The following is a 14,141-nucleotide window of genomic DNA, read 5'->3' on the forward strand; positions in this document are numbered from 1 at the left end:
CGTCCCGAGCGGCCCCTCCGCCATGGGCCGGCGGCGCCAGACCAGCGCGTGGAGGCGCGAGGGCGTCTCTGGCGGCGGCACGTGAGGCTCGCGCGAGCCCCGCTCTCGGGACTGCCGCTCCGAAGCGCCCCCGGTGCGGACGCTGGGGCCGGAGCGGGGATTACAATGGGCGCACACACACGCACGCTGTGCAGCGGTGCTGGCTGGCGGCGCTGCGGACGTGGGTCGGGACCGCGGGTCGATGCTGCGCGCGCGCGTTCGCAGGCTGCCGCCGGCGGAGGCGCAGCAGCAGCAGCAGTGGAGGCAGCAGCAGCCGAGCGGCGGACTATCGGCGGCTGTGCGAGGAGGCGGCGCCAGCGGAGGAGCAGGGAGAAGCGAGCCTCGGCCGATGCCGGTGTGGGCCGCCATGGGGCCCCGCGATGGGCGCAGCCGGGCGATGGGCGGCGGCACCGCGCCGTGCGCCGCCGCCTGCTAACCGCCATGTCGACCGGGCCGTCCGCCGTCTTCCCCGGCCAGCCATGACGGCCGCCTGCACCATCCTGCTCTTGGCCCTGCGGCTTGCGCCAGGTGAGCGCCGCCGGGAAGCAGGCCTAGTCGCTAGGCCTAAGGACCGCGCCATTGGCGCGGGGCCGTCGACCCGCTGCCGCACAGAACCCGCCCACGTGGGCCCCGAGCTCGATGGGGCCCCCCGAAAGGGCTCCGCGAGGCCCGGGGCCGCCGGTGGCCCCCCTCCGAGCTAGCCGCCGGGGCTCCCACCCGTCCCTGTCACCGCCGCACGGGCGCCCGGGCGGCCGACATGGCAAGCGTGCGGCCCAAGAACACGCTTCGCTGGAGGAGGGCCCGTGCATGCGCCCGGCCGCGGGCAGTCTCTCGTCGCGGGAAGTTGGTGCGCCCCGGGCACGCACCGCGCCGTGGTGAACGCCAAAGCACGGAGAAAGGCGCGCGCGAACGGGTACGAGTAGACAGCCCGCGTAGCAGCCAATAGTGGGGCGGAGGAGCTCCGGGAAAGCTGTGTGCGGCCGCCTTGGTGTCCGTCTGCCTCGGCTCAGTCTTGGCAGAAAAAGCGTGTCCTCTAGCCAACCATATAAGCGTGGAGCCCGCCACGTGCTCTTCGGCAGCGCTCCTTCTTTCCTTTATTCCCGTGCCTGCTGCGTTCACAAGGAGGAGCATAGGGTGACCTTAGGAGGCTCCATGCTGGCGGCGCTGGGGCTCGTGGACGTTACATGCCTCCGGCCTCGGCTGTGTGTAGCTGCACCTACTGAGCTCGGCGCGATTATCCTTCTTAGTTGCTGGGGTCTAGTGATCGCACAAGAACGTCCTTCTAGAAGGAACGGGCACTGGCAGTATTCTGTTCGTTGAAAGTAATGGGCTTCAAAATGCTATTACCGCGATATAGAGAGCCCAAAAGAAGTGTCTTCCTAAGTCATACCAGGTTCCAAAGAACATAGACATGCTGCATGTCCCGTTGCACTCGGTTTATGTCGAATTGTTGGTCGTGGGAAGCTTGCCGCGATTCTTGCGGTCTGTGAAGCAGATAAATGAAACTCCTACATTCCTCAGTTTGCAGCAAAGGGCGTCCCAGTAACTGGGTGCAATTTATGGAAGAGGGGGAGGGGCTTCAGTCAGCAAGGTGTATGCAGAGGGAAAGCCTTCCGTAAGTATCAGTCGTGATCAGATTAGAAGGGAGGCTCAATGAGAGAAGCGGGATCAAGATTTTGGAGGACACTCAACGTGGAAACGGGGAATTCTCACCTATTCCCTGCCTATGCAATGACATCCGCTACCTGTAAGCTTACGCATTTCCGTGGTTTGCACAGAGCGATTAAACCCGCGGCGTTTCCAACAAAAACAATGGCTTCAAAAACACTCACAAATAGTGCAGCAACGAGGCTGCGATCTCTTGTACCGCGAATCTCACTTACCGCGAATCTCAATTAAAAGTGAGGTTAATAAAACCGGCGTGTTGCTGAAGAGGCTTCCAAACGCTCGGGCAGGCGTACCGCCTTCCGTACCATCTAGCGAAGTAAGTCTCGGGAATGTTTAACATTAGCGGAGTAGAGCTTCCCCTTGTAACCTTGTCGCAAAAAGACGAATCACATATTCAGTTGGACCGACAGAGGAAATAATATATCCTCCCTTTCACAGTGTGCTCGTACGCAGTGTTTCCCGTGATGGTGATGGTGATGGTGATGATGATGATGATGATGATGATGATGCCTTCGAGATGTCGGCTCGTACCCCCAAGGAAAAATTGGCCAGGGCTAAGACGTCGACTGCGTCTCTGTTAAGTTTACAGGTTTAATGGAGGTTTAATCCAGTTTCGGGGGAGAAATTGGAGCGGAAATAACGTGAACTGCGATGAAATCCTTAAACCCAATAAGTAAGCTCCCCCCTGAATTCAAGCGCAGAAACGCGAGCTCGAATGAAGTTAGGAACCTCTGATGGTGCCATCCTTCCTCTTTTTTACCTGTTTTTTACTTCTTTTTTACCTTTTTACGCGCTTCTCAGCCGAAAACCGCCAGGAGTCCTCTTCAAAGTCGTGGCAGCGGAGGACATGCTCTTGTATCGACTAAGGAGTGCAGTGCAGCTTTCCGTCTTACACACGCACTATCAATTTCCCTATCTGCGGTTTCTTAGAGGCTCAGATATTCCCCAGATAAAGGATCTCTGGAGACCTCCATGTGGACGGACGAGTAGAGGGCAGCACTGACGGCCGCCATGTTGAGTGCCATAAATTATTCGCGAAGTCACAATTCGGAGACACGATATCGGGCGTCTGTATCGAAACAGGCTACTTTAACGTCCATCTTTCCAATCTGATGCCGGCGTCACCTGTACACATTCTTATGTTCAATAAACGGCACACACTTACGAAACTGCCATTTTTTTCTTCTGCTAACGTTTTGTAGCTGTTACTAGCTACTAAATACAGAGACTTGGCATTGGCAGTATGATTATGTATGTACTTGGGAATGGTACCGCAATAAACACTGTGCATAGTGAAGTCACAGAGCGGTGGGCTTGGTGCGTAGAGGAATTGTAACAGAAATGGTAACAGGAGACGACGAAATAAACGGGGATCTGCTAACTGATGGAGGATACGGTATACTAGGAAAGCGGTTTAATGGTAGAAAACGGCGCAGGGGACCTATGGGACGGAAGAAAACGGACGAGGACGGGCGCTGTTAGGTCGTACTAGGAAAAAAATCTTTTAGGAGTTTATAAGTACCAGTGGACTTAAAAGCTTAATTCACTTAAAATTGGAAACTTAAAAGCGTTCTAATTCTGAAGAATAGGAATGTTAAAAATTGAAACACTGCAGACTCAACTTTCAAACTGCTGTGAGACATTTTCAACAATAACAGCATGTACGTTTCGCCAAACTTACCCTACTAGGTATCCCTTGAGGTTTCCATCTAACTGGAGAAGGACTGAATTTAGTAAGGGTTACTCGGCACTGGATCACAGTCATGGAATCAACCAAGTAATCGTTAAATCCATGCATTGTAACTCAGCCCTGTTTAAATGGGCACACTAGATTATTTCAAAGACATTTTATTAATCTAAAACCACAGCAGTCACGGGGTATTGCGAAACCACGTGGACAATTAGGAATGCTGTAATTAGGCCATCTGTGCGTGGATGCAAAGAGTGAACGGTCACTGAAGAAATATTTGGAGCGACATTACTTATGGCGGAGGCGTGGGGAGGGAGACAGTCTCCCTAATTCCCCTATAACCCGTTTCGATGGATTCTTCACGAAGGTTTATTTCGACGTGTTTAGGATAAGATTGAACGGAGAATGTTTAGGCCAGTTGAGATTAGCAAGTAAGGTATAGGCCCATCTATCGAAACGTCGTCCACGGTAGTCTGAGGCAACTCCTGGTTGACTAAGTTCCGGTTCTTCCTTCTCGAGGCTGTGTCAAGGCTCTTGTTTATTATCAGTTTAAGTTATTTTATAGGGGACCTGTGAAAATTGTACAAGACCTGCACACAGAATGTCCGCTGGTAAGTTTAACAATAAACACGAAGAAACTTGAAGTAACGCCAAATATCCAATCAATGATAATGTGATACAGCAGTAATGAAACGAATAATTTATTCAGTGTTGGGGCGATCGGCAAACTCTCTGAAGCTGTGTATGGATATTAGAATATTAGAATGGATATTAGGATTAGAATGGATATTAGAGATAATTAGAAGGATAAGAATGGGGTGAGGTGCATTCGGCAGGCATTCTCAGATAATGAATGACAGCCTACCATTGTCTCTGGAGCTGAATCTGACTGGTACTCATCTAAGGGGCAGAAACTTGGAGGCTCACAAAAAGGGTTCAACTTAAATTGAGGACGACTCAGCAAGCAATGGAATGGAAGATGATAGGTGTAACATTAAAAAGAGAGCGGAGTAGATCAGGGAACAAACCCGTGTTAAGGACGTATTAGTAGAAATTAAGAAGAAGAAATGGGTGTGGGCGGGACATGCAACATGAAGGCAAGATAACCGTTGGTCATTAAAGGGAACAGAGCGGATCCCTAGAGAAGGCAAGCGTGGCAGGGGGCGGCAGAAACTTAGATGGGCAGATGATATCAAGAAGTTTGCGGGGAGAAATTGGTCGCAGCTGGCACAGGACCGAGATAATTGGAGATTAATGGGCGAGGCCTTTGCCCTGCAGTGGGTGTAGATAGGCTGATGATGATTTCCTGCAAGGTCCGTCGTAATCCCAAAACTTTTGTGCCATGGCCCATGGGTGAGATGCGAAGTACTAATTCATAGTGTGCTTCTCTTTTTAAAGACAAAATTAAACTACAGAGGGAAAGAAGACCTGTATGTGAAGTAACTTATGCGTGTTACTAAAAGAGGAGATGCAAGCAATGAGTATTTTTATGTTCACTAGCTGTACAGAATAAGGACCTGTCTGTCAACTTACCCCTCAATCAATCAATCAATCAATCAATCAATCAATCAATCAATCAATCAATCAATCAATCAATCAATCAATCAATCAATCAATCAATCAATCAATCAATCAATCAATCAACCTTTATTTTCGGTGCCCAGGAACAACCCTAGGGTCTTGGTACTGGTACACCATATACAAAACATACATAAAAACAAATTAAAATCAAGACAACACAACACACAAAACCGTATGCATGAAAGAAACAATAAAGTAAAGATAGTTACAGTAATCTCAGAAAGCAAAACAGCAAAAAAAAAAAAAAGAAAAGAAAAGAAACAGGAGACCTAGCGTTGCAAGCCATGACACTCGGACAGCGAAATGTTCAAGGCACGTGAAAAACAGGAAATACTCACTGAACATGACAGAGATACGTTATACGCATAAAACGAAGGTTTTATAACAAAATGTTCGGAAGTTTCAACTTTGAAAGAAGCTCAGCATTACAAGCACTGGCACTCAAACCTACAGAAATTCAAGCAACGCAAAACCAGGAAATGTGAAAAACAAACAAACAAGAACATGATTTGCCTAAAATAAATACGGCACATAAATTTGCAATGACATAAAGGCACTTAAGCTACAACAGTTTTCAAGTCGTTTGAGAACAAAGAAAAAGAGCTCTGGAATATATCAAGACGAACAGAATATTCATTATAAGCACATTGTATTCTGCAGATGGACGAGCGTCTCCTACTTAAAGCATCTGTTCTAAAAGTTCGAAATGTTCGGAAAAGTTTGTTCGGCAAGTTGATATTGATAAGTGTAACCAAGTCGTCACACAAAATATCCCCATGAAGAAGTTTATAAAGAAAGATAATATCAGCTCGCATTCGTCGACACCGAAGGGAAGGAAGACTTTCCAGAAAAGGCACACTGCCGTTAGCGTCTTCTTGCACATGACGGAAGCGGTGCTTAAAGATAAAGAGGAGCTTATTTTGAACTTTTTCGATACGGTCACTATTGGACTTGCAAGTTCCATTCCAAACAACAGAGCCGTATTCAAGAAGAGGTAAGCAGAGAGCCGCACACAACTTGAAGAAAGGAAGAGGACCTCTAAACTCTCTAGAATATCTGCAAACAGCACCCAGACATCGAAGAGAGCGACGGGTAATTTGTGTAACGTGGGAAGAGAAAGTCAGAGAAGAATCAAATAGTACTCCCAAGTCTCGAATTTCAGTCACCCTCGGCAATGCAGTGCTTGCAATTTTATAAGAGTATTGCAGCTGTTGAGTTTTTCTACTATAGGAGACAACTTTCGTTTTTGAGGGGTTCAAAATTAGGTCGTTTTTGGTGCACCAGCGATGGAATGACGCAATATCAGCCTGAAGATAATTACAGTCATGAATATTACGCACTTCTCTAAAGATTTTCATATCATCAGCATACAACAAAAAAGAAGAATTTTGAATTACAGAAGCAACGTCGTTAATGAAAATGGAGAAAAGAAGGGGACCCAGAACAGAGCCCTGGGGTACACCACTGGTTGCTTTGTACCTAAATGAAGTTTGACCGTTAACACTTACATAACAATATCGCTGCTGGAGATAGCAACGTATAAGACCCACCAAAGAAGCGTGGACATCTAACAGAATGAGCTTGGCAAGCAATAACGAGTGGTTGACTACATCAAAGGCCTTGCTCATGTCACAGTAGACCACATCAAGCTGGCTAATAATAATAACAATAATAATAATAATAATAATAATAATAATCACACCACCATCATCATCATGTGCCCTCCCATTGTGTAAAGTTGACTTTCCTGCAGTGCGTTTTGGTTACGACACTGCCATCAGTAAGACCAAGAAAGCTTCGCTTTAAAACTCTTGGAGGACATATACGAGGGGAATTCTTCCCAAGAAGAGTGAAAAGTTTCCTATCAGGAAGAGAGTGAGACAAGGAGACACTTGGTTGTATTCTGACTCCATGCCTCCTCGACTCGGGTAAGTGGAGGATATCGCAATCATTTTACATGCGAGAATTGCTTTCAAGGATCTCCTGCACTCAAGGCTCTAGTGGAGGAGGGATTCAAAATACTGGGGCTATTTCTTTGAAATTGTTTACACCATATCTACAGAATTGCTTACATCATGCACATAATGATGAACAAATTAACATTATTGTTGTAAAGGAGCATATTTAGAAAGCTCGCATAGCAGTGAGGAATACAAATCAATGAAGAATGCTTGAGCCACTTGAGATTTGCAGACGACATTAATCTAGTTCAGGGAATGAAGAGAACGACTATGAAAAATTCTTGAAGTAGCCGGTGTCAGAAAGCTTCATGATATGATTAAAGATGAATATCAAGCACGCGTACGTCGACTTTAGCGTAGGTATTGAAACACTTGAAGAGGCAGGTAAACATAACTTTAGTTGGCAAGTTTTCAGTGATGAATCAAACCACGAAAAAGAAAACCCGGCGTATAGTTAGCATGGGTTCGACAGCATTAACCACACACGCTCAGAAAGGGAACAATGGGCTCCTTCTGTCGTTCAAAAAACAGTACACAACCAGTGTACTGCTAGTGACGACTTCAAGGGCAGAAACCTGGTGCTTCACTAAGTGTCTTGAAGGGATTAAGTCATCCCAACGCAGTGGAACAAATTCACGCATTTCCACGAAGTGAATCATGACGAGTGGGCAGAGCGCTGGGCATCGTTCTTACCGTAAATCACCCGTGGCATTGCCCACTCGCGCATGTAAATGAGTGACACCGCGTGTGTACCGTATATACAATTCCAATCCACTCCAATCAGATACAATTCAATTTAATCCAATCCAATCCAATCCATTTCAATCTAATCCAATCCAATCTAAATCCAATCTAATTCAATCCAATCCATTGCACCTTGCGCATGCGCAACACTGTGTACACGGACGCCAAGCCCTGGACAAAGCGAGGTCCTAAGGTGCTTGGCCCCTAAAAATGATGACGGGAGTAGTAACTCTTTTGTGTCGTAAACGAGCATCTCATATCAGCGAACTCGGGCGGAAGACGTCATCAGCTGGAACTGTGGATGGTGGACGTGGACTGGGTACGTAAGGCGGAGTACAGACAACTAGTGGAGCACCTGCAAGGCAACCGAGTAGCTACCCAGAAGTGGAATTAGAAGTAGAGGAAGACCGGTCATTAACTCGATGGAGGCATGGAATAAGAAAATTCAGACAAAGAACGGACGAGGGCATTGCGCGACGGCAATGGCAGGGGTAATATCGGAGAAAATTTCGCCCTGCATTGGACAAAAACAGGCCGATAATGGTGGGGAGAAGGAGGAGTGAGTTAGTGAAAGTCTTTTATTAATTCAAGGAGGGCCAGGAAGGGAGAGATTTGGAAAACGATGAACGGAGATGAGGCGATGTCCACTTGAAGATACTGATGAGAAAGAATCAGTTCCTGAGTGCACAGACAGCTGAGGTAGACCCCGGCTGGACTACCCTTGCGAGGCCACTCGCGATAGCGAAGCGCCCAGGGGCGGCAAAGAAATCGCGGCGTCGAGTGTCTTAGGGGGTGTCTCGGTTGGATTTAGTAGGGCGTTGAGCAGAACGGGGCGGAAGGAGAGGTAAGCAGAGCAGTGCCAAATAAGGTGAACGCGGAGGAATGAAAGAGCAGGCGTCGTCCTGCGTCTGAAGTAGTGGAATGGCTCTTAAACCCACGTGACTGCGACACGTTCTATGTTGCGGGCTTCGCATTCTGCTAAGCAACGCCTCGGCATGCGCAATCGCTGCGACGTGTTCGACACCGCGTGCTTCGCGTTATAAATCGTGAAGGAGCGCATGCGCGGAAACGCCTGGGGTGCTGCAGTACCGTGCAGTTATGGAGTCTGAAGCATCTACATCCCGTCGGCGGCCGCAGCTTGATTGGCAATTACCGAAAGGTGGCCGACAGACAATTCGCAGCGCAAAACACGAAACAGCACCCAGGAGTACTCAATTATTATTTTTGTATTCACAACCTATGAAAGGTACGTTGGGCTCCTGGCAGATTTGTTTTTTCACCTTCGTTACCTGCACGATATTCGCGGCCTTTTTCTGACCACTTTCATCATATGTCGTACCTACGATAAGTTTGAACTAACCCTCGCTTTGGGGTGATAACCTGAGCTCGCATTTTCCCGCCTTTAGTTCATGGTCACGCCTGACAGTCCCTTCCTGCCTTCGTAACGTAGCCGCCTATAATGTAGTTATTATTACGTCAGAAATTATTCAAGCGTGAGTTATTTACTACTGTGACATTGCTGATTGTCAATGTCATCGGGTGAGCATAGCTTAACCACGGGCTTAATATCTAGTGAACGTGGCCTGTGCATGTGCAATTTACCCCGCTCCCAGAAAACCTGAACACATGGGCGTCGTGGGTGTCATTTCCCAAGCCTGAACGTGGTCTCGGCCGCCCGACGACTAGGGCTACGGCTGGGTGCTTTTTCGCGGAGTTTTTGTACGTCCCACTAAGCTGGCGCCGCACACATGAATACATGTGGGGACAAACTCGGCCCGTAGCGAGTTACCGTCTGCGTGTTTCGCAGATTTCCCCACGCAACAGCCGTTCGAGCGATTGCAAATTGATCCAAAAGTGAGCCGTTATCTCTGAAGGCATTTGCCCTGCATCGTCGGGGGAGTAGACAAATACCCGAACCTTTGTTATGACTGCGCCCGTGTCAGAAATGTGACGCGAGAAATAATTTTGGTATTTCGGTCTATTGCAGCTGTAGGAATTGAAAGCGAGAATAAGTGTTATTCAGCGAAAGCCGCTGTTGGATATTTGCACTTTGAGGCGTGTTTGTTTGTTTCTCTGCGGTTCCAAGTCGCCCACCGCGATGGACTGTTGTACTGCTGAGGCCGCTTCCCCCCTGGAAATAAGGGCGGGCTATTGAAAGGTGGGAACTTGTGTTATACGTCGTGAGGTCAACAGGGAGACGGATGATAAGTTGGAGGAAGGTGAAAGATTTAATTGATTAGCGCCGGCTGGGAGTAATTACTGCCTTTGGTGAAATTAATTGCGGAACGAGGCGAATGTCATCTGGGGACACTCACCCCAGCGGTATCGGTGCGATGAAGGAGTTGGTCTTCGGCCAATGTGCTCTCTCTCTCCCTCTCTCTGTTTTCAAATAAAGTTTAGTCTCTCCCTCCCTTGGCGGCCGACAGTGCACGCGTCGGTGACGGCACCTTAAAACTTGGGTGTTTAAGATTTCTGCGTAGTTTTCCCCCAGGAGGCGTCTTTGACCTTGAGCGGCATGTGCGCGGCTGTGTCGCGTTCATTTTTTTGCTCGGGTTTTTTTTTATTGCGTTAGCAATGGATACGCCACGTCGACAAATGTTTTCACCATTGGTCCGCGGGCAGAGCTCGTCAGAAGGACATACAACAAATGCGCTCGTGCGGACAGAGGTGACGTCGGTGAGCTTGGCAGCGGTGTCGCTGCGCACGGGCCTCCGGCGGCTCTGCCTATTTGACAAGGTCGACGTGGCAGCGGCTTGAGCACGGTTTGCGTTTCTCGGCGTGCTCGGCACGGTGCGCGGATATGTTTCGGAAAATGCGTGCGGAAAACGCCAGTTGCGGGCCTTCTAAAGCGAGAAAAGTCCTTGCAGAAGATCTACGAAAAACTAGAACAGGCATATAAAACACAAAAAAAGGCGTTTTTAGGCGCTAAGAAGCCCATATAGTCAAAATAGGTGAGTGTTCTACCACTGAACCGCCGACAACGTCGTCTTCCGGTTTCAATAAACATTTATTCAATCAATCAATCAATCAATCAATCAATCAATCAATCAATCAATCAATCAATCAATCAATACATAAATAAATAAACATAGGCACTAATAGGCACAATAAACTTGCTTAGAATGCTCCACTTCCCCTAGTTCATGCTTATATGTTAAATAGGCTTGATACGGACTCCAGGGAAGAATAGGCATTGTGCCTAAATTCCGGTCTCTAGTTATTGGCATTATTCTGTGGATAGCATTCCGTGAACTGTTCTGTAAGTGAGAAGATGAATTATCGAGAAATATTTGTGCAGAGAGAGAGAGAGAGAGAGAGAGAGAGAGAGAGAGAGAGAGAGAGAGAGAGAGAGAGAGAGAGAGAGAGAGAGAGAGAGAGAGAGAGAGAGAGAGAGAGAGAATAAATATTTTTATTTATCGAGCATAGTCTAATGTGTGGGCCTCGCCCCGTGTAAGGCGTCCCTAGTCCGGGATGGCTTGACTTCGGCTGGCCGTCCGTGCTCGGGTCACCAGTTTAAGCTGGATATCCGGGCAGGGGCTGGCCAGGGAAGCCCTCCACTGCTCGAAGGTGGGGTTAGAAAGTGGGGGAAAGTATGGAGTTCGTTGGCACTCCCATATGATGTGGTAGAGGGTGCCAGGCTGGGGACAGTAAGCGCAGAGGGAAGGTTGTTGGTTGGGGAATCTACCACAACTCTGACATGCGGAAAGAGTGGAGAATGAAACAGCCTCCGAGCATGTGTATTACATGCCTCACCAGCTGGTCATCCGAACGCAAAGACAACAAAACTTCGCATAATGTTCGACGCCTCTTCCGATGCACTATAACATTCGTCTCTAAATGAACACCTAGAGAAAGGACCGAAACTCATCAGCGACATGGTACGCACTCTGCTGCGTTTTTGCCTGCACCCCGTTGCTCTCGTCGCAGACATCACAAAAACATGCATCCAGATCAGAGTGCGAATGGAGGACAGGGATGACCTAAGGTTTCTTTAGCAGCCCTTTACGCGGACGCCCTCCCAGATATCAAGGAATGGAGAATGCAGAGTACGGTTTGGCTCTATACAGCGAGCCCGTACCTGTCAAACGCGTTTCTCCTTCGCCTTATTAGGAAACCACAGCGATTGACTTCAGAGAACCAAGATCATGCTGAAGGACTCTTTCTAAGCTTTGAAGATAACTGTAGAAATAAACAAGATAATGACCGAGGCTGGAGTGTGCCTCAAACAATGGTCATTCAATTCGGAAAGAGCTAGGATGACATCGGGCAGTAGCGATCCAGAAGAGTCGCGGAAAGTGCACGGGCTTTTTGTGGATGCCCTCTAAGGACGAGATGGCCATTTCAACCGCTGCCGTTCTAATCACCGCATGCACAGGAGTCACCACTAAGCGCGCGGTGCTTCAGGCTTCAGCGAGGATCTTTGACCCTTTGGGATTAGCGGCGCTTTTTTTGGTACGAGCTAAAGTGCTTTTTCAGCACCCATGGAAGGAAGGAGTTGGATGGGATAAACAACTGCCAGATGATCTCGAAGCGGCTGGTGCTCAAATCTGACCAATCTGGAACATCTCTCTTTCCCTGGTTGCGCACAGACTAACGGCGGGGCTGCTTGGCAGCTGCACATATTCCGGGATACCAGCCCCAAAGCGTACGGCACCTGTGCGTACCTACGGACGCAAGGTTACGAAGAAGTGGGGAGCGCAAACTTTATCTTCTCCAAGTCCGAGTAGCGCCGCTGAAAGCGATGTCTCTGTTCCGATTAGAGTTGATGGCTGCTTTGCTGCTTTGATCGGAGCACGAATGCCTAAATACCTGCAAACTGTCTTGAATCAAACAATCGCACTGTATTTTTGGTCAGACTCCACGTTAATTGCCTTTTGGGTCAAAGCCACAGTCAAGCAATGGAAGCCACGGAGGGTACAGAGCTTAAGCAACGCAGCAAATTGGAGGCATTTCCCGGGTGCACCGACCACCCCGCTGCTGCCTGACGCGAGGGATGAGGGCTGAATCCCTCAGGGCGAACGCACTTTGGTGGAAGGGCCAAGCTGGCTGCAACATAATTTTGAATTCTGGCCCGCAAAAGAGTTTACAAGTGTCGCAGCCATGAAGTAGGCGGTAAAAGGAGGAAGAGCACAACTCAGCTGCGCTCAGGATCTACCGATACGACCCCTTTGCAACAATCTGAAAGGTTTAGCAGTTACACACGTCTGATACCAGTAACTTCGTGGGTCTTGAGGTTTGTAAAAAAACTGTCGTCAACGCAGCGAGAGTGCTCCAATGTATCTCATGGCCCTACGGGATTAAAAATTCCGGCAATATCTGGATTCGACATGCTCAATGTAATGACTACTAGCATGAGATGGGGCAAATTCTCGGGGACACAGCGTGCCGTGCACTCACCAATTTCACAGCTATAGCCTTTTCTTGATGGGCAAGGATTTCTGCGAGCGAAAGGTCGTCTTCAGTTTTCCAAGGTATCCGAAGACGTAAAGCATCCAATCCTTTTCCGAAAGAGCATGTGATATCCATACTTAAAATAAGCCCTTCTCATCTGCGAACAATTCGCCGAGGCACTGTGAACGTGATGACACAATTGCGCGACGTCTTCTGGATTCCGTGCTGCCAGCAGCTGGTAAAGAAGGTAAACTCACCATGCTATCTGTGTACCGAGCAGAGACTCAAGCCGGCTGTTGCTCCAACGGCACCCCTTCCCAGTGAAAGAGCGAACCGTAACGACGCCTGTCAAGCTGTGGGCATCGATTTCGTGGGCCCCCTCTTTATCAGGAGTGAAACTTCCAGCACAAGGAGCTACATCGTCCTTTTCACGTGCGCAACGACAAGATCAGTTCACTTGGAGTTGGTGTTCAGCCTTTCGACTGAATATTTTCTGCTGGCCCTTCGACGCTTTGTAGCCCGCAGAGGTCTGCCGGAAACTATTTACAGCTATAACGCTTTGATGTTCAAGAGGGCATCGTACGACGTAGAAAGCATCTGGAAAATCATTCTCTCGTGACGCTCAAGACTATACTGCAGCTCTCAACGCATCTCGCGGAAGTTCATCATAGAGAAGGCTGCATGGTGGTGTGTCTGCTCGGATCGAATGGTGAAGGCCGCGAATGTTTCACTTTGAAAAGACGTCAAAGCTTGTTCTCTGAGGAACTAACCACGGTTATGGTCGATGTGAAAACTACCACGCCCACTTTCCTACCCCATGGAGGAGCCACGGGAGCTATCAGTGCTTTCCACGGGGGCTTCGTGTTACAATGCCAAGACAGTAAGTGTAACGTTGAGCCAAAAAGTCTGGGTCGGGATCGGCATATTCTGGCGCCATCAGCTACGACGCGTCATGTGGCTCCTCAGCGCGTGCATCAGAAATGAAATACAAAGAAAAGGAGAGTGTGCCCCCGTCGAGTCAACGCCTGGGCAAGCGCAGAACCACGTGGAAAAGAGGACAGTGCAGC

General features: G+C 48.7%; 1 protein-coding gene across 1 annotated transcript in view; it reads left to right on the forward strand.

Moving 5' to 3' along the window:
* Positions 1 to 246: 246 nt before the first annotated feature.
* The window catches only part of Nachrbeta1 (nicotinic acetylcholine receptor beta1), a 38,030-nt gene continuing 24,135 nt past the window's right edge, over positions 247 to 14,141 (forward strand). The window contains exon 1 of the mRNA XM_077675985.1: positions 247 to 567. Coding sequence (XP_077532111.1) covers positions 420 to 567 — 148 coding nt within the window. The 5' untranslated portion in view covers positions 247 to 419. The remainder of the gene's footprint in view (positions 568 to 14,141) is intronic.

Source organism: Haemaphysalis longicornis, unplaced genomic scaffold, assembly GCF_048455015.1.
Source record: "Haemaphysalis longicornis isolate Haplotype H1 unplaced genomic scaffold, Haemaphysalis longicornis Haplotype H1 scaffold_7, whole genome shotgun sequence".
Lineage (NCBI taxonomy): Eukaryota > Metazoa > Arthropoda > Arachnida > Ixodida > Ixodidae > Haemaphysalis > Haemaphysalis longicornis.